At 44.6% G+C, this 18,151-nt stretch overlaps 1 protein-coding gene across 2 annotated transcripts in view; it reads right to left on the bottom strand.

Annotated features, from left to right (window-relative positions):
• Window positions 1–18,151, bottom strand: part of MFSD2A (MFSD2 lysolipid transporter A, lysophospholipid) — a 102,812-nt gene that overhangs the window by 63,736 nt on the left and 20,925 nt on the right. The window contains exon 1 of one of the 2 annotated variants that reach the window (XM_086955776.1): window positions 8,649–8,773. The exons of the other annotated variant lie outside the window; for it this stretch is intronic. Within the exon in view, the coding sequence (XP_086811902.1) occupies window positions 8,649–8,756 (108 nt within the window). The 5' untranslated portion in view covers window positions 8,757–8,773. Of the gene's footprint in view, window positions 1–8,648; window positions 8,774–18,151 lie in introns of those variants that run through there. 2 annotated transcript variants of the gene reach the window in all.

The raw sequence follows: 18,151 nt of genomic DNA, 5'->3' as shown, positions 1-18,151 counted from the left end.
TAACTAGGTCTGTATGTGACCACAAACAAGGAAGATAGGTTAGAACGCAATATTCACAGGGTCCTGACAGAGTTCCCCGGAGATGTAGAAAGATGGAACACACTACTGGGTAGGGCCGCAATGTACAAGATGATAAAACTACCAAAACACATCCATGCTACAAAACACATACTATAAGATTCTATAGGAATTTTTTGTCAACATAGCAGGGGAAGTCCGACCCTTGGTCTGAACAGGGGACACTTGAGAGTGGCACTGCTTACATTATAGAAGATGCGATATAATGGGGCCATCACCCTTACAGACATGAAAGTATATTATTGGCCGGTTCACCGATTAGTTAAGTTCAGTTCAGTAACTCAAATTAGTTATAGAAGGATAAATCAATAATCCTTATTATGAATCAATCCAATACTATTTGACTCAAAATTCAATATAGATACTTTGTTTCATTAAAACACAACATACAAACAAAGACACAAGGTGTATTAGAAAAATAGTTTTATCAAGAATTCATTGAGATAAGTGACTTCATATACAGATAAGTAAACAAATAAGGTTTAGGACTGTGGGTACATGTATAAATAAATTACTACGTGACTCAACAGAACCTAAAAAACACCTATCCCACACCACATTGAATAAAACAAAGATAGGGATAAGATGTACTGTCGACGTTTCGGTTTCCTAAGAGTCAATTGTAGAAACCATCCTCAGGACTGCTGTCAGTTATGATCTGTATAGAGGTATTGTAATCTGTGTGGGATGCTCCTGCACCTTCGTCACATGAAATACGTGTAGCGAATTACACTTGATTAAAATTGAGGTGTATCTTTGTTGATTAACTGTGAGTCGTTTGATATCTTGACTCAAAGTTCGAAATCAATCAATCTGGAATGTCCGTGAAGTCGTGTCTAATCTTCACACATGTGAAACATAGGGCGATAGTCTAGTTAAGATGGGGTGCATTCTTTGTTACAGCCAAAGTGAACGTAGAGACAGCGAATTTGTCTCATATACGAAGGATTGTTTTGAGGAAGACACTCGCCAATCCTGTATCAGTAATCTAATTTCTGATGTGTGTGTCGCAGAGTCAAGCAGCGTGTGGTCGATTGACGATTGACCACACGCTGCTTGACTCTGCGACACACACATCAGAAATTAGATTACTGATACAGGATTGGCGAGTGTCTGCCTCAAAACAATCCTTCGTATATGAGACGAATTCGCTGTCTCTACGTTCACTTTGGCTGTAACAAAGAATGCACCCCATCTTAACTAGACTATCGCCCTATGTTTCACATGTGTGAAGATTAGACACGACTTCACGGACATTCCAGATTGATTGATTTCGAACTTTGAGTCAAGATATCAAACGACTCACAGTTAATCAACAAAGATACACCTCAATTTTAATCAAGTGTAATTCGCTACACGTATTTCATGTGACGAAGGTGCAGGAGCATCCCACACAGATTACAATACCTCTATACAGATCATAACTGACAGCAGTCCTGAGGATGGTTTCTACAATTGACTCTTAGGAAACCGAAACGTCGACAGTACATCTTATCCCTATCTTTGTTTTATTCAATGTGGTGTGGGATAGGTGTTTTTTAGGTTCTGTTGAGTCACGTAGTAATTTATTTATACATGTACCCACAGTCCTAAACCTTATTTGTTTACTTATCTGTATATGAAGTCACTTATCTCAATGAATTCTTGATAAAACTATTTTTCTAATACACCTTGTGTCTTTGTTTGTATGTTGTGTTTTAATGAAACAAAGTATCTATATTGAATTTTGAGTCAAATAGTATTGGATTGATTCATAATAAGGATTATTGATGTATCCTTCTATAACTAATTTGAGTTACTGAACATATAGAAAATAAATTCCCTTGAAGGCACTTTTACCTTTCCATTTTAATTACCCAAGCCCTCAAGGGTATTTTCAGGTCGCTCACTTTTTGTTAATCTGATCCCTCTTAGCTCTCTCCAAAAGGGACTAACACTTCAGCTCAACATAATAATACAAATGCCTCCAGCATCACCATGCCTCGACAGATGAGGGACTGGATATCTATACTACTATTATAAAGGAAGAACTTTGAACCTTTGAGGCGGGTAAACTCGGGAACCACAGCGCCAATCCACACACCCAATACATCATTGTAATTGTCAGGGTGTGCAGATGGACATAGGCTATATAAATTAAAAAAAATATAAGTTATTTAAAAAATTTACGAGAAAAAAAAAAGTAGTCCCATGGAAGTAGCGCTGGCCGCGACGTGCGTGCTGACATCCGGAGCGCGGGGAGGAGCGGCGTCCAGGAGCGCGGGGAGGAGCGGCGTCCAGGAGCGCAGGGAGGAGCGGCGTCCAGGAGCGCAGGGAGGAGCGGCGTCCAGGAGCACGAGGAGGAGCGGCGTCCAGGAGCACGAGGAGGAGCGGCGGACATGAGCGGGGGGAGGAGCGGCGGACAGGCGGGTAGGAGCGGTGAGGAGCAGTAGACAGGCTGGGAGGAGCGGCGGACCTGTGAACTCAGGAGCGCCGGGAGGTGAGATAAGGCTCCGGGGGACCCACAGACAATGTCAGGGTGGGCGGGGGCCCTGAAGCCAATGTCGGGACGGGCTGCTACTCCGGGGGTCCCACGGACAATGTAGGGACGGGCGGGGGCCCTGAAACCTGATTGCTCCCGGACAAGGTCGGGACGGGCTGCTAGTAGAAAATATTTCGGAATATGCTCTGCTAGAGGGGAGACTACTCATAGGGGAGATCGAAGAGAAGGCAGTGTCATAGACATGTAGAACAATTAATATTAGGCCTGACTCCTTGCCGAAACTAAGGATACGCTGAGAAAATTAGGTGGGAGACCTTGAGGATACAGACTGGGAGGCACCCTTAATGCACCAGAGGGAAGTCGTGATTAAGTCCAGACTTAGGCTGATCCCATTTAAAATCCGGCACAGGACTTATGACAAGGCCCGCTTGCATAGCTTTGGCAGAGTGGACTCCTCCAATTGTCTCCGTTGTGGGGTGGAGAGAGGATAGTTCACACACACTGTGTTAGTGCCCTAACATTAATGAATAATGGAAGTTCACCGAAGTATTGGCCCTCGGTTTAAGGTAGTATAGTATAGAAATGGAAGACAGAGAGGAACTGCCCCAACTCACACCACCTCTGTAATGGGTGATGGGTCATGTTAACATATGCTAGTTTCCTGACCAATGCAATTCCATGGATACTGAAATGTATTGATGTACATTTTGAACGATTGTATATTCACTCCCATGTGACTATGGTTTCTTGGCATGTTCACATGCTTGCAGAAAGCTAAACAAAAATATAGAGATTTTAAATAAAGTCCTTAGAATCGAAGCCTTATGAATCCAACAGTGCAGAGCCAGACAGTGCAATACGCTGGGTGTGGAATGCATGGAAATACATTGTGGTAGATTCCAGTTAAGAGAGAATTAATTGATAGGGAGGTTAATCAGACAAGTAACTGGTGGAAAGAGCAAAGGATAATGGAGTAGTCTGAGTGTTGAAGAGGACTGATGGTGCATATGAAGTACAGCACATGATAGACATTGAGGATGAGGACACAGCAGTGCGAGGTTTTGAAAACACTTCATGTTTTGGTGTTGAGACATTGGGTATGTTCTAGGTGTAAAGGTTTGCCGTGGCCCTACGATCAACCAATTTGCAGTCAATTGCCTTGGTTTCTGTGCCCTCAGAACACTACCCCTACGCTCATGTACCCTTTAGTAAGTAATACGGAGCCAGACTCTTGAACCCTCAATGAACTCAACACCGTGAGCAGGACACGGAGTCAGGCTTGTGTGCCCTCTGCAAGCATTCTACTGTAAGCTTTTAGTGACCAGGACTCAGTTCAAGCTGCTGCACTTTCAATGAGCAGTTCGCTGCTCCAGGCTCCTATGCTCACTCGGTGAGCGCAATAATGTTCAATCTAAGCGTCTGTGTCCATGGGATCCTATCCTGTCCTTCGAGGAGATAGACCAGATACTGTGTCCACAGGGAGCAGGCCATACTACAGTATGCACTAGCGCCCTGTGGTCACTAAGGGCTCTGGGAGCGTTCCACTTTCCTCCCCCTTTTTAGGGCGAGGTACTATCCGGTTCGTCAGAACCGGAAGTAGCGAGTCTTATGTTTCTTAGTAGGGCTTCTTCATCCCGCCTCTCATTCCATTGGCTGGCTTCCTAAATGGGAGGCCAGCCATTGCAGGAGAGAGCCGTCACTCCAAATAGGCTTCGTCCTTTTCGGATTTGGAGGTGTGTTCGGTGTGCTTCTTTCCACTTTTTAGCCACGCCCACCGAACACGCCCCCAAATCCGAAAACACGGAGCTTGCCGGCGGCGCCATTTCATCCCTCTGCCCTCCTCCGTCGTGCTCTCCGCCTCCCCCTCCCTCCTTCCTCCCTCCTCCCTCCCCCTGCTGCAGCTCTCCTCCGTCGTGTCCATTAACTTGCTAACTTAGCTTGTTTAATAAACTGTATCGCGCGATCAGCCTCGAAGCGGCCGCGCTGTGATTGGGTCGCCCTGGGGGGGCTCGACTGGAGGAGCCGCGCTATTATTGGTCCGCCACGAGCCCGGAACCTCAGGGACATCCCATGACGTCACAGGCAGCGCCGCGCTGTGATTGGAAGAGGCTTTGCACACTGGTGGTCAGCGCTGGTGTTGCAAGCCGTGCCTGTGCGTAGGAGGTAGGCGTGGACGCTGCGACTTCCTCAGAGGAAGTACTGTCGATTACAATGAACAAAACACCTGTTTGTCAAAGGGACAGATAGACAGACAAAAAAAGTTCGCTCAACTACAACATGGCGGACAACGGTGACATGCGCGTGACGTTTATTATCATTGCGGACTGTCGGGAAGAGAATGCGGATTTATTGACGGGCTCTTTCACCCCTTGCAAAGCACCGACTCCGGTGGTGGATGCCCCCAATATATGCAAGTAAATACCCCTGTTCCTGTTCGGATGTGATGACATGATTAAAGATTGTTTCTTTCTTTGTCTCTGTCTATGCATACTGCACACATTGACACACACGGCCTGATCTCTCGTTATGTCTCGCTCCCCCCTTCCAGTCTATGCCGCTGAACAGGAACAATCTGGACCACGATGACACCTGCGATAATTAAAAAGTAACACATTGGCTGCAAGGTGACGAGCTCCTTATGCATCGGAGGTGCAGGAGGCAGAGGCGGCTGTAAGATTTCAAAGGGAAGGTCCACAAAGCATTCCAGTATCCGTTCACGTAAAAACATTCAGCCCAGATTAGAAACATGCAGCATTTGTAGATATGAAAATCTGCAGGGCTCGAGTCGAAAACACTGTTTTGGTGAAGCGGGTATTGGCTATTTTGTGGTCATACGGGTTTTTGGTATACAAGTTCTGTCAGGGCGCAGGATCTTTAAACCTCATATTAAAAGCAGAACAGATGAGCGGGGCGGAGACGCACGCAGACTAAGTAATGCAAAGCGTGTTAATGTTCTCCCTGGCCTGTGATGTCTTCATTAGGCAGTCAAAGGAAGCGTCGGTGGCAGCAGCAGGCCCCCGGGAACCCTGTCAGATTCCGATTCCATGGTTTCTCCTTGGGCAGCCCCACAGGCAGCCAGTGCAGAGCCGGACCTCTGCAACCTCTTCGGCAAGGCGCCTCTGAAGGGAGGCCCCAGAGCGGACGTCAAGCGAGCAAGCGGCTGCATTCACATACCAGGGGTTCGTTTTTCACAGGTGTCAGACCGGAAAACAAAATGGAGACGGCTGCGCGAGAAAGGTGCAACTGCCGCTTTTATTTGCTGTCCGCAGGGGGCTGAACATCAGACGGAGCAGCCATCCGAGAAGGGCAGCCGCAGGGACACGCTCCCCTCCTCTGGAAGGTGGCTAATTGTTTTATCCCTCCTCTGATATAACGTGCTTAATGTTTTTTGTCAGCCCACCCCTTATGCATTTTCATAAAACAAAAGTAAGTATTAGGCGAGTGTGATGGGCTGCTGGGAGGCCTCCGTCAAAATTTTGTAATTTTGTAACAGAACCCTTCCTTTATTGCCTACAATCTTCCTCTCTTCTTTCACCTTCAGGATCACTACAGCTGTAGAGAGTTGGAGGAACCTTTCTGGGGGTGTAGTGCAGGTTTTTATCTGTAGACTTTTGCTTTATAAAATGTCAGTATGCTGTTCCAGCTGGTAGGAAGAGAGATGCTTTATCGATGGAACAATGGACAGTATTTTAGGGGGCGTTGTTTACTTGTACATGGCAAAGACAGGCATAATTAGTATTCTTACAATGAAAAAAAAAAAAAAGGTTGAGTTTAGATTTTGTTTCTTTATTACAACCAAAATACCCATGCAAAGAAGCGTCAGTCACAATTACAGAGTAAAAGGCCACAAAGGCCTTGATTAAGAGTCCCCTGGTTGGCGAGTGCAAAACTTCTCACACCAGTTAAAATCTAGTAGTCCAAGGTTCAAATTTTAACCTGTGCAAAAATGTGTATATGACAAGTGTTGTCCTTCAAAATGGGGCATAACATTCAGATGTTACAGCGAGCGAGAATATGTGTGTGTGTGTGTGTGTGTGCAGTGAGTGTGACTGCAGAGTGACAGTGACTGCAGAGTGTGAGTGTGAGTGTGCAGGGTGAACAGTGTGAGTGTGCAGGGTGAGCGGTGTGTGAATGTGTAGGGGCAGTGTGTGAGTGTGTAGGAAACGAACACTCAAACTAAGTCCACCACACACATACATAACACCACACACATAAGACCACACACACATACACCCACACACACCACACACACACACACTGTAGAGTGCTGTGTGCTGTAGAGTGCTGTGTGCTGTAGAGTGCTGTGTGCTGTAGAGTGCAGAGTGTTGTTGTGTGCTGTAGAGTGCAGAGTGCTGTGTGCTGTAGAGTGCTGTATGCTGTAGAGTGCAGAGTGCTGTGTAATTTTGAGTGCAGAGTGCTGTGTGCTGTAGAGTGCTGTGTGCTGTAGAGTGCTGTGTGCTGTAGAGTTCTTTGTGCTGTCGAGTGCTGTGTGCTGTCGAGCGCAGAGTGCTGTGTGCTGTCGAGCGCAGAGTGTTGTGTGCTGTAGTGTTGTGTGCTGTAGAGTGCTGCGTGCTGTAGAGTGCTGCGTGCTGTAGAGTGCTGTAGAGTGCAGAGTGCTGTGTGATGTAGAGTGCAGGGTGCTGTGTAATTTTGAGTGCAGAGTGCTGTGTGCTGTAGAGTGCAGAGTGCTGTGAAATTTTCAGTGCAGTGCTGTGTGCTGTAGAGTGTTGTGTGCTGTAGAGTGTTGTGTGCTGTAGAGTGCTGTGTGCTGTAGAGTGCTGTGTGCTGTAGAGTGCTGTAGAGTTCTTTGCGCTGTCGAGTGCTGTGTGCTGTAGAGTGCTGTGTGCTGTCGAGCGCAGAGTGTTGTGTGCTGTAGAGTGCTGCGTGCTGTAGAGTGCTGCGTGCTGTAGATTGCTGCGTGCTGTAGAGTGTAGAGTGCTGCGTGCTGTAGAGTGCTGCGTGCTGTAGAGTGCAGAGTGCTGTTGAGTGTGTCTGGGTGAGGGTGGCTCTGTGTAGGGTGTAGCTATTGGCATTGTAAATGACAATGCCATTTGTTTAACTATTAAGCTATTGGCAATGTAAATGACAATGCCATTGATGATTTAAAAAAAAAAAAGAAATGTCATGAGCAATGCCAATAGCTCTACCTTTAATGATGCCGAGACCATTGCATTGTAAATGCTTGTTTGATTCCGAGTTTAGAAGTTTCCAGGACACAGTTTGAGAATCATAATGGGAAGGTCAAACGTGCGTCATTTCCGATCTGTGATTCAGCCCCTAGCCCCGTGATGCCGGCAGGAAGCAGCACATAGACGAGTTAAATAAGGATATGCCGTATGCAGTAAGCCTGCCAAAGCTTGAGCTGTGGGCTCTGCATTCTAACTGGGAGCATGTGAGACCTCGCTCATATTACTACTTTCTTGTGTGCAGAAGCTCGTGCGTGCAACGTGTAATCATGTACCCTAACATTCCGGAAGCTACAAATTGCAGTTGTGATGGGTGGGAAGTGCGTTATTGAGCAGTTCTTTTCTGCTTGAGCAATGTCTGACCACTGGTAAGATAGTGGCTTTGTGTGCCCGTTCACTTTTCGTTCAGAAAGGATATTTCCTATACTTACGTGATTTAAAAGTTACGATTTTAAGCGCCTCAAGATAAAAGGGCGCCACGTCATCGAGTTTTTAAAAATGTGTACAACATTGGTAAGTACGGAAAAGTAACCAAAAATGATTTGGCAACGTGTTACAGCTTTTTTCTGCTGAAACCACGGCTAAAGCCATGAGTGTCACAACAAGGCCGTGTCACAACTACCAGTCTGTCGCAAACCCCAACGGTTTCTTTCTGTACATTTTCTGTAATAAAGGGATCGCGGAGGATTCTCGTACACTCCCTGTAACACGGAGACCTTGAAATATATGTTACCCCTGCTGATGCTGCAACGCTAGTTCCTAACGCTTCTGCACTAGTAACTGCGCCAATTCTGAGATTCCCACGGGTCCTCGTGGTACCTACAATACTGAGGGCTCTCAGGGTTCTGACAAGCCTGTAACACTTTCAACTCCGCATGTTTCCTACACGGACTCACTGCCCTTTTTCCGGCTCCTTCGATTCCCCAGGGCCTCAGCCTTTCTGAGCATGATCCAGCCACTTCTCCCTCCACCCAAAGCTGGTCTCGTGTCTCTTCCGCGCTCCACCCCATTCTCCACACCCCTCCTTCCTTTCACACAGCCCGAGATGAGCAGCTACACTTGAACTTCAGTAACCCGAGTCTCACGCCGCGGGCTTCCGTCACACCCACGGCTCTGATTGGCTGCTCGCGGTGGTGTGTTGTACTTTTGAACACACCCTCTAACGGCCGTCACTTAACCCTTTCCCGCCTCATAGCGGCTATCTCATAGGGAGGCAAGAGCCAGGTCCGCAGCGGGACAAGTAGAAGGGTCAAGGCAAGTGGATGGGGGTGGTAGACGGTGTGTGCCGGGTATGCGCAGCAGCTGCGTGCTTGCTCTCCGCTGTTCCATATATACGACTCGTTCTAAAACCTACCAGAGCACATGGCCAGACCCAGAGCTGAGCCACACCCATTTTAAAAAGGCTTCCACGCGGCCACTCTCACCCACCGCCCTTCAACCGCGCTCACGCCCCTCCGCCCTTGCCTGCAAAGCTGGCACAGGCAGTGAAAAAAGCTCATCTTGAAAAACTAAAATTTTACATCAAGGCCCGGAGGCCAATATTATGCACTATACCTTTATTACCACTCAGGCAGCAGCAACAAAGAACATAGAATTAGAACCCAGAACACAATCTAGAACTCTGAACATGTATAATCCCATAGAACCTGCAGCCATCTTCCTCTTTTGTTGCTGCTCAGGCATGAGATAAGTTGTTTTTTTGTTTGGGGTTAATTGTTATTTGTAATTATAAATCAATGTTATATAAAACATATACATAGGAAGCTTAAGTAGTTTTGGTAAAGCTTAAGTTGTTTTAAATAGTTATCTTGTAACGTAACGTTTTTGAAATGTAATTTGACTATTATTCAAATTAGGATGTTTAGGAATAAGGTCTTTTGATCGATGTACTGGGGAAATGGGCAGAGTTGTAAGCGCAGTAGTAGGGATTTGTTTAGAAAAAAATAGGATGTTTATTTTACCGTCTGTCGCACTTGACGGTTAGATGGCATCGGATGGTGACGGTTGGTGTTGCGCGTTGGCTCGCGAGTGGAGTTCAGGCCGTCTGTGAGCGCGGGCTGTGGGCGCGAGCTTTCCCGGCGTTCTGTGCGCCGAATGAGGAGGCGAGCGAGCGCAGTACGGTGTGGATAGTTTTTGATCTGCTAGGGCCGCCGTACTTACGTTACGTGCGGCGGCCATTTTGTAAGATTGGGAAATGGCATTAGAGGTTTATTGAGATTCAGGCGTCCATATTTTGGGCTCTGCCTCTTTATCGAAGGCTCTGTTGCCGGTTTGTTTTTTCCTGTCAGTTGTCGGGAGTCGGTGACAGGAGAGGTTAGGATTAGTTTATTGGCTTGAGAACGTTAGTGTGTAAAGCGGATTATTCACTCTGTCAGTGGGTTCAGTTTTGTTGTCTGTGGGTCCAGTTTAGCTGGGACTTTTATAAGTTTTAAAGAAAATATATAAATATATATAAATAAATATGGAAGGGTCTGAAGGAAATTTTGAGGAGAGAATGAAGGTGTACATGGAAAAGATGTTTGGTGAGATGGCAGCGTCAATAGACAAAAAGATAGAAAGTACATTAGAGAAAGGTGTACAGAGGAAACAGAGAGTTGGTGATGAGGAGAATTTTTGGACAACAGAGGAGTTAGAGATGGGCATTGGTACTTCTGACCAAGGAAAAAAGGGTCAAAAAAGGAAAAGTTTGGATGGTAATAAAAAAAGAATTGAACATAAGGTTCAAAGAGAGGATGCTATAAAGGCAAGAAAGAGCGCCAAAAGGGCACAGAAATTAAAACACACGGTGGTTGCGTGTGATTCGAGCTCAAGTGGAGATGTTGAATTAACTTGCAGCTCAAATTTAGAGGAATCTGATTATGAGGTTCCTCAGAAGAAGAGGAGAGTAATTGAGAAAGAGATTAAAATGGAGGAAAATGAAATATTTGACCCTCAGGGTGAGGAGATGTTTGATCCTTTGTTGATTCAACATCCATTATCGCCCCAATGGACTCCTGTAGATCATGTTGCGAAGTATGTTCGCTATTGGATTAGGAGGGAGATTCCTAAGGAGGTGAGGACACGTATGCGTAGCGAGTGTCCAAGACCATGTCTGGATAGTAAGGTGGCATATACACCTGAGCTAGATCAGAGGATGCTAGCTTTTATAAACAAAAACGGGAAAGGACCCTAGAAGAGGTTTGGAAAAAGGTTTAAAAGGCTGCCAAGACAGATTGTTGGACATTCTTGGCCCTTTGACCAAGATTTTTGACTTATGCGAAGAAGCGCATACCCATAATGTTGGTGTTGACGTGGTAGAATTACGTCAATGGATTCAAAGGGCTATTTGCCTTTTGGGGAACGCTAATACTTCTTTAAATATAGAAAGAAGGAAGTCGATCCTTTTTAAAGTAGATCCAAAATTAGTTGATTTGGCTACAAAGGAGCCAGGTGAGAATTCAGAAGGATTACTCTTTGGGGACGATTTCGTGAAAGAAATGTCCCGCTATGTTAATACTTTCAGTTCGCTAGAGAAAGCGCAGAAAGATATAAGACGTGTTTTTGGAGTGGCCGGGAGAATGCGGGGTCGCTTTCCCGGCCGTGGCCAAGGGTTGTCGAGAGGTAACTTTGGCAGAGGAAGACCCTTCTATTCTAATTATGGATCAGGCTTCTATGGAGGATCAGGCTTTGGATCCAGAGGTGGACAAGGAAACTTTTTCCCCCAGCGACAGAGGGGCAGAGGAAGAGGCATGCGCTCAGAGCAGAGATCTAGAGGGGCCTCAGGTAAGCAGTTTACAAGACCCTACTTCTATCCGAATAAAGGTGGGCGGCAGACTAGCCCTTTTTGTTTCGAGATGGGAGGAAATAACAAGGGATCCATGGGTTTTGGAAACTGTTGCTGGTTTCAGGATAGATTTTGTAGAAATTCCTGTTCAAAAGAGGGTCCCGGAAATCTTACGTTTTTCAGGAGAGATGGAAGATTTGGTGTCAAAAGAAATAGATGCTCTCTTAGAGAAAGGGGCTATAGAGGAAGCAAGTGTGGTAAAAGAAGGATTTATAAGCAATATATTTTTGGTGGAGAAGAAGGACAAGAAGATGCGTCCAGTGATAAATCTGAAAGAATTGAACGATTGGGTTGTGTACAATCACTTCAAAATGGAGGGGATCCACATGTTGAGAGATCTTTTAAAGAAGGGAGATTGGTTGACGAGGTTGGATCTAAAGGATGCTTATTTGACGATTCCCATGTGCAGGGAACAAAGGGATTATTTGCAGTTCAGATGGAAAGGGAAGTTGTGGAGGTTCAGGAGTCTCCCGTTTGGTCTGACGTCGGCTCCTTGGTGTTTCACGAAGGTAATGCGTCCGGTGGCAGCTTGGTTGAGGTCGAGAGGAATTCGTCTGATTGTGTATTTGGACGATTTTCTGATTTTAGCAGAGGGAAAGGAGCTTGCGAGGGAACAGACAGACTTTGCAATCAGGATATTGGAGGACTTAGGTTTTGTGGTGAACAGAGAGAAGTCTTGTGTGGTTCCCCAACTGGAGATTCAGTTTTTAGGTTTTCAGATTCAGACATTGGAATGTGTGTTGAAATTGCCAATGTTGAAGGTAAAGACTAACAAGAAGGAGGTGAGAAGAGTTTTGCAGGCGGATTGGATTACTTTGAGACAGTTAGCTCGTCTGTTGGGTCTGTTGTCTGCATCGATTCAAGCAATATTTCCAGCTCCTCTTCATTACAGTATTAAGAGGAAGGGGTCCCAGTGGAGGTGGGAAGCATAGAAACACTTTACAAGAATTAATCCAAAGCAATAGTTAAGATCCACAAAGTTTAATTCCAAATGGGATCCAGTGTTATAACTACACGTAACAAAGCAAATAGTCAACTGTATTCATGGTCATACAGTGCCCCAGGGAGGAATGGGAAGTGTTCGTGAGGAAGGTAGGGGAGTGATGGGATAGCGTGACAATAAAATCAACAATTTCCAAATGTTATAGTGCTATAAATCGCATAGCAGTGGGTGCCTCAAGTTTATGGCAACATTATATATACATAAGCATACGACACATGATACAATATATATGCAAATTTGGCATGTGTGGTTGCCGTAATTGAACAAGCCGTCGACGTTTCGACCCTCTGGGAATGCAGGAAGATTTAACCTTGCTGCAGGGTCTTCATCAGGACCAAGGAAGGGGCAGGGGACCACATGGTCCGTCGTAAGTAATGTGGCCTTGTAACTACTTGTAACACGGGAAGTCTAGATCAGCATCAAAACGTAGCATGGTGCCAGTGCTCGTTAGTCGATAAAATAATTTTCAAAATGGGAATTCAATCCGCAGTCGAGTTAATGGCATAAGTTCACGGAGCTCCAGATCGGCTGCCCGCGACCGGAGCTCCGTGAACTTATGCCATTAACTCGACTGCGGATTGAATTCCCATTTTGAAAATTATTTTATCGACTAACGAGCACTGGCACCATGCTACGTTTTGATGCTGATCTAGACTTCCCGTGTTACAAGTAGTTACAAGGCCACATTACTTACGACGGACCATGTGGTCCCCTGCCCCTTCCTTGGTCCTGATGAAGACCCTGCAGCAAGGTTAAATCTTCCTGCATTCCCAGAGGGTCGAAACGTCGACGGCTTGTTCAATTACGGCAACCACACATGCCAAATTTGCATATATATTGTATCATGTGTCGTATGCTTATGTATATATAATGTTGCCATAAACTTGAGGCACCCACTGCTATGCGATTTATAGCACTATAACATTTGGAAATTGTTGATTTTATTGTCACGCTATCCCATCACTCCCCTACCTTCCTCACGAACACTTCCCATTCCTCCCTGGGGCACTGTATGACCATGAATACAGTTGACTATTTGCTTTGTTACGTGTAGTTATAACACTGGATCCCATTTGGAATTAAACTTTGTGGATCTTAACTATTGCTTTGGATTAATTCTTGTAAAGTGTTTCTATGCTTCCCACCTCCACTGGGACCCCTTCCTCTTAATACATATTATACCCAGGTCCCCGTGATTTCATTGGGTTACCCCCCTGTATAACCACCTCTTCATTACAGAGCCTTGCAGAGATTGAAAGGTTTTCATCTGAGGAAGGGGGCAAGGTATTCCCAGAGAGTGTGGTTAAATCAGGAATCCAGAGAGGAGTTGGATTGGTGGTTGATGAATTTAGATGCATGGAATGGCAGGGCAATCTTTGGAGAGGCTCCGGAAGTGGAGATAGAGTCAGATGCGAGTCTTCATGGTTGGGGTGCGAGATGCGGATCGGTGTCGACAGGGGGGAGATGGTCGATGGAGGAGTCTCAGATGCATATAAATTGTCTGGAACTGCTGGCGGGGTCATTTGCAGTGAAGAGTTTTATGAAGAACCGTTTGAAGTGTTGTGTTCTTCTAAAGATGGACAATCTGTCAGCAGTGAGATATGTGAACAAGTTGGGCGGTCCTCGCTCAAGGGGTCTGGCAAATCTGGCGAAGGATTTTTGGAATTTTTGTCTGGAGAAGGAGGTGGTTGTTCGAGCTCAGTATATTCCAGGTCTGAGCAACGTAGAAGCGGATTGGTTTTCAAGGTATATGAGGGATGTAAGCAATTGGAAGTTGAACAGGGAAGTTTTCAAGAGTTTGGAAAGGAAATGGGGTCCGTTTCGGATAGATTTGTTTGCGGACAGGTTGAATTGTCAGATAGATCGGTTTTTCAGTTGGAAACCGGATCCGGAGGCGAAAGGGGTAGATACTTTTCTGCAGGTTTGGAATCCAGGAAGGAATTATGCTTTTCCCCCTTTTTCTCTGATTCAGAGAGTGATAATGAAGGTCAGGAGGGAAAAGGCAGAGTTGTTGTTGATAACTCCCTTTTGGAGGTCCCAAGTGTGGTTTCCAGATGTGATGGAGTTGCTGGTAGAGGATCCGGTGTTGCTTCCGGATCTGGAGGAAATTATTCTGGATCCTTTGGGGAATGTTCACGACTTGGTGGCAAACGGTCAGCTAAGGTTAATGGCTTGGTTGATTTCAGGAGAGTTTGGCAAGTGCATGGATTATCGGAGGAGGCTGAGAGTCTCATCGCTAAGTCTTGGTCTAGAGGGACAACAAAAGTGTATAAGTCGGCTTGGAGAAGATGGGCTGGTTGGTGTTTTGAGAGGGATTTGGATCCCCTATCAGCTTCTGTGGTAGATGTTGTGAATTTTTTGTCCTCTTTGTTTGAGAAAGGCTTGTCTTATAATTCTGTGAATGTTAGTAGGTCCGCTATTTCGGCAGGTCACGTTTTGGTTGATGGCCTTCCTATTGGCCAGCATGCTCTGGTTAGGAGGTTGGTTAAGAGTGTGAGGTTAATTTTACCCCCTAAAGCGAAATATGTTTTTCTCTGGGATGTGTCTTTGGTTCTTAAGGAGTTAGAGAGTTGGGGTGAGAATGAGTTGATGGAGGTTAAGTTTTTGTCGTGGAAGCTTGCTTGTTTACTGTGTTTGGTCTCTTGTAAAAGGGTTTCGGATATTAGAGCTTTAGAGATTGATTCTAGGTTTTTTCAACCGGAGGGTGTGTGTTTTGAGTTACGTAAGAGGACGAAAACTATGACAAGGACTGTTTTTTATCCTCAGTTTAATGAGAATAAGAGGTTATGTGTGGTCTGCTGTTTAAAAGAATATGAGAAAAGGACTCTTGGTTTGAGACCTTCTGGTTGTTCACAGTTGTTGATTTCTTTGAGGAAGCCTTTTAGGGGTGTCTCGTCTGCTACTTTGGCTAGGTGGGTGAGAGAGGTTATGTTTAAGGCTGGGATTGATACTAGTGTGTTTGGTGCTCATTCAGTGAGGGGTGCTATGGCGAGTAAGGCTTTTATGAGAGGTTTTAGTTTAAGTGGAATTATGAAAGCAGCGGATTGGAGTTGTGAATCCACTTTTAAGAGGTTCTATTTTAAACCAGTGGAGAATGTTTTGAATAGTGTTATTGATGAACTTTGAACATGCATAATATTGGCCTCCGGGCCTTGATGTAAAATGCAGATTTTCAACATTTGGTAATGAGTAGAAAATCATGATTTTAATAAAGGCACGGAGGCTAATATTATCCCTCCGCTTTTACCTTCCCTTGTTTTGATGGTTTCTTTGATTTGTTTTGTTTTTCTGTTTAGGTTAAAGAGAAGAATCTACTCCTTGAGAAGGTGAAGAGTTGCGGGAGTGTTTTCCTTTAAGAAGATTCGCTTGGTTCAAGATAAGAGACTTTTTAATATGTTTGCAGCGCCCAAAAGAGGAAGATGGCTACAGGTTCTATGGGATTATACATGTTCAGAGTTCTAGATTGTGTTCTGGGTTCTAATTCTATGTTCTTTGTTGCTGCTGCCTGAGTGGTAATAAAGGTATAGTGCATAATATTATCCTCCGTGCCTTTATTAAAATCATGATTTTCTACTCATTACCAAATGTTGAAAATCTGCATTGTATCTTCTTCTTTTTAAATAGGACAAATAATGATCAGTAGTAAAATACCAACGCAGAAACATAAAGCAATATGATACATAAAAAAATAAGTACAGCAATAACAGAAGAAAAACTCTCCAAGTACTGAAGTACATTCGTATAAAATCAGTCGTCTCCATAATATATAGATGTATGCAACAAAACAAAAGATTATGTAAACATTAAACTTTAAATACATATAAACCCATCAATAGTGAGTGAATAATAAAAGATCGGATCATGAACCTAAAAGAGGCCCCAAATGTGATCAAAATGATATGTTATCATTTAATTCCAAAATCATTTTTTCAAATTTACTCACTTCAAACACATCCTCAAGCCAAGAATGAATCGTTGGAATAACATTTGTCTATCTTTGGCTATACCGAGAGCAGTGGAAAGCCATTTACAGAAATGAATGGACATAGGAGTCAATCCCATGTTTGACACAGCGATATGACTTTTTAACCACCATGTTTATCACGTGTCAGTACCGAGCACTTTGTTTTCTGCTTGTAATTTGTTGACTACAGGCATGGAGAGCGGAATTATTTCATGGTTCAGATTTTTGTAATAAATGATATTCTCAACGTAATCTTCCAGTTTTCAGTGCTTGTTTCAGCAATTTGCGCATCGGGACAACCGTGGTCTTCTCCGAAAATATAGAAGCCTAGTTTAAGCATAATCATTCCTAGGACATCACAACGGTCTAAAGCACATGGATGTCAGATTTAAAGGCTCTCATGCAGAAGTCACTAAAACCATATGAAGCACACAGAAGACAGGCCTAAATACTGTTATTCCTAAATTATACCCTGAAACCGCTCCCAGGGTGCTTGTTCCCGGTCCAGGAAAGGCCTGGCCTGGCAGTTCGGGCTAGACTGTTCCCAAGAGGAGCAAGGGTGAAGACTGATTTGCATATGGCTGGGTCCAAACTGGGGTGATGTGGCGACCAAAATAGTAATGGATTAACCCCAGATCTGTGACTTGGGGTGAGTGATTGAAAAGTTTCAACACTCCTTCCATTATTTTATTTTGTAATGTTGCTATGGTAAGGAACTTCTGTCTGAAGTCTGTTACTACCAAAAGTCAAATAACTTCCTAAAAAGCATTTAGATGAATCAGTCACTCCCAATGTCACAGAAACTGTACAAAAATCATGAAGCCGTGAATTCCATCAACCCAAATGTCCACAACACTGTGCCAGGAGCATTGATGCCAGGTCAGAAGGCAGGCAAGCCAAATGTAATGCAATTTAAATAAATGAAAAATAAAATAATGAATGTCCAGCACAATATACTCAAGAAAAAATATAGGACAAAAAATAAACAAAAACATGCTAAGCCAGGTGTGAGGAGAGTGGAGGAGGCAAGCCGGCGAATAGCAAGGCCAATACAAAAAGTGGAGGAGAAAAAACATGAGTTCAAGGTGGTGGTGGACACACTTGCTTCCTGAACGCACAATTGTGCCAAACCTAGTTTGTCATGTAATTTGGTCAGAAGCCTCACAGTTAAGATTTTAGACTCAAGAGAAAATACAGTTCCTTATCTGTCTAGCGGATTGATCTCCTTTGTGGGAAATCTTCAGGTTCAGATCTTCATCAAGATGGCCATTATTCATGGCTATTACATAGACAGAAAGATTACAAGACGGCATTTCTTTGTTGCTATCCCCTCAGGGAAAACTACAAGACATCAGTTCCTTGATATTACAATTGGCAAGTATCTGTAAAATGCGGATTGTAGCAAGCTTCGTTGCCTAGTGTCTGGATCTGTTACTGCATGTGCTCTGCAGCATGGTGGTGGGAGTCAGAAGCCTTTGACTCAACCTTCTTCCTAGGACAGTTTGTCTCACAATATATCTGGGGCTACATTGGCATACAGAAATGTCCCACAGCTTGTAAATAAAGTTAGTGGTCAGTGGATGGGAGTACCCCCTGGGCCTCGCTTCTTGTAACA

Source organism: Lissotriton vulgaris, chromosome 2_1 (genome assembly GCF_964263255.1).
Source record: "Lissotriton vulgaris chromosome 2_1, aLisVul1.2, whole genome shotgun sequence".
NCBI lineage: Eukaryota > Metazoa > Chordata > Amphibia > Caudata > Salamandridae > Lissotriton > Lissotriton vulgaris.
The sequence above is the reverse complement of the archived record's forward strand: the minus strand, read 5'-3'. Positions and strand labels throughout refer to the sequence as shown.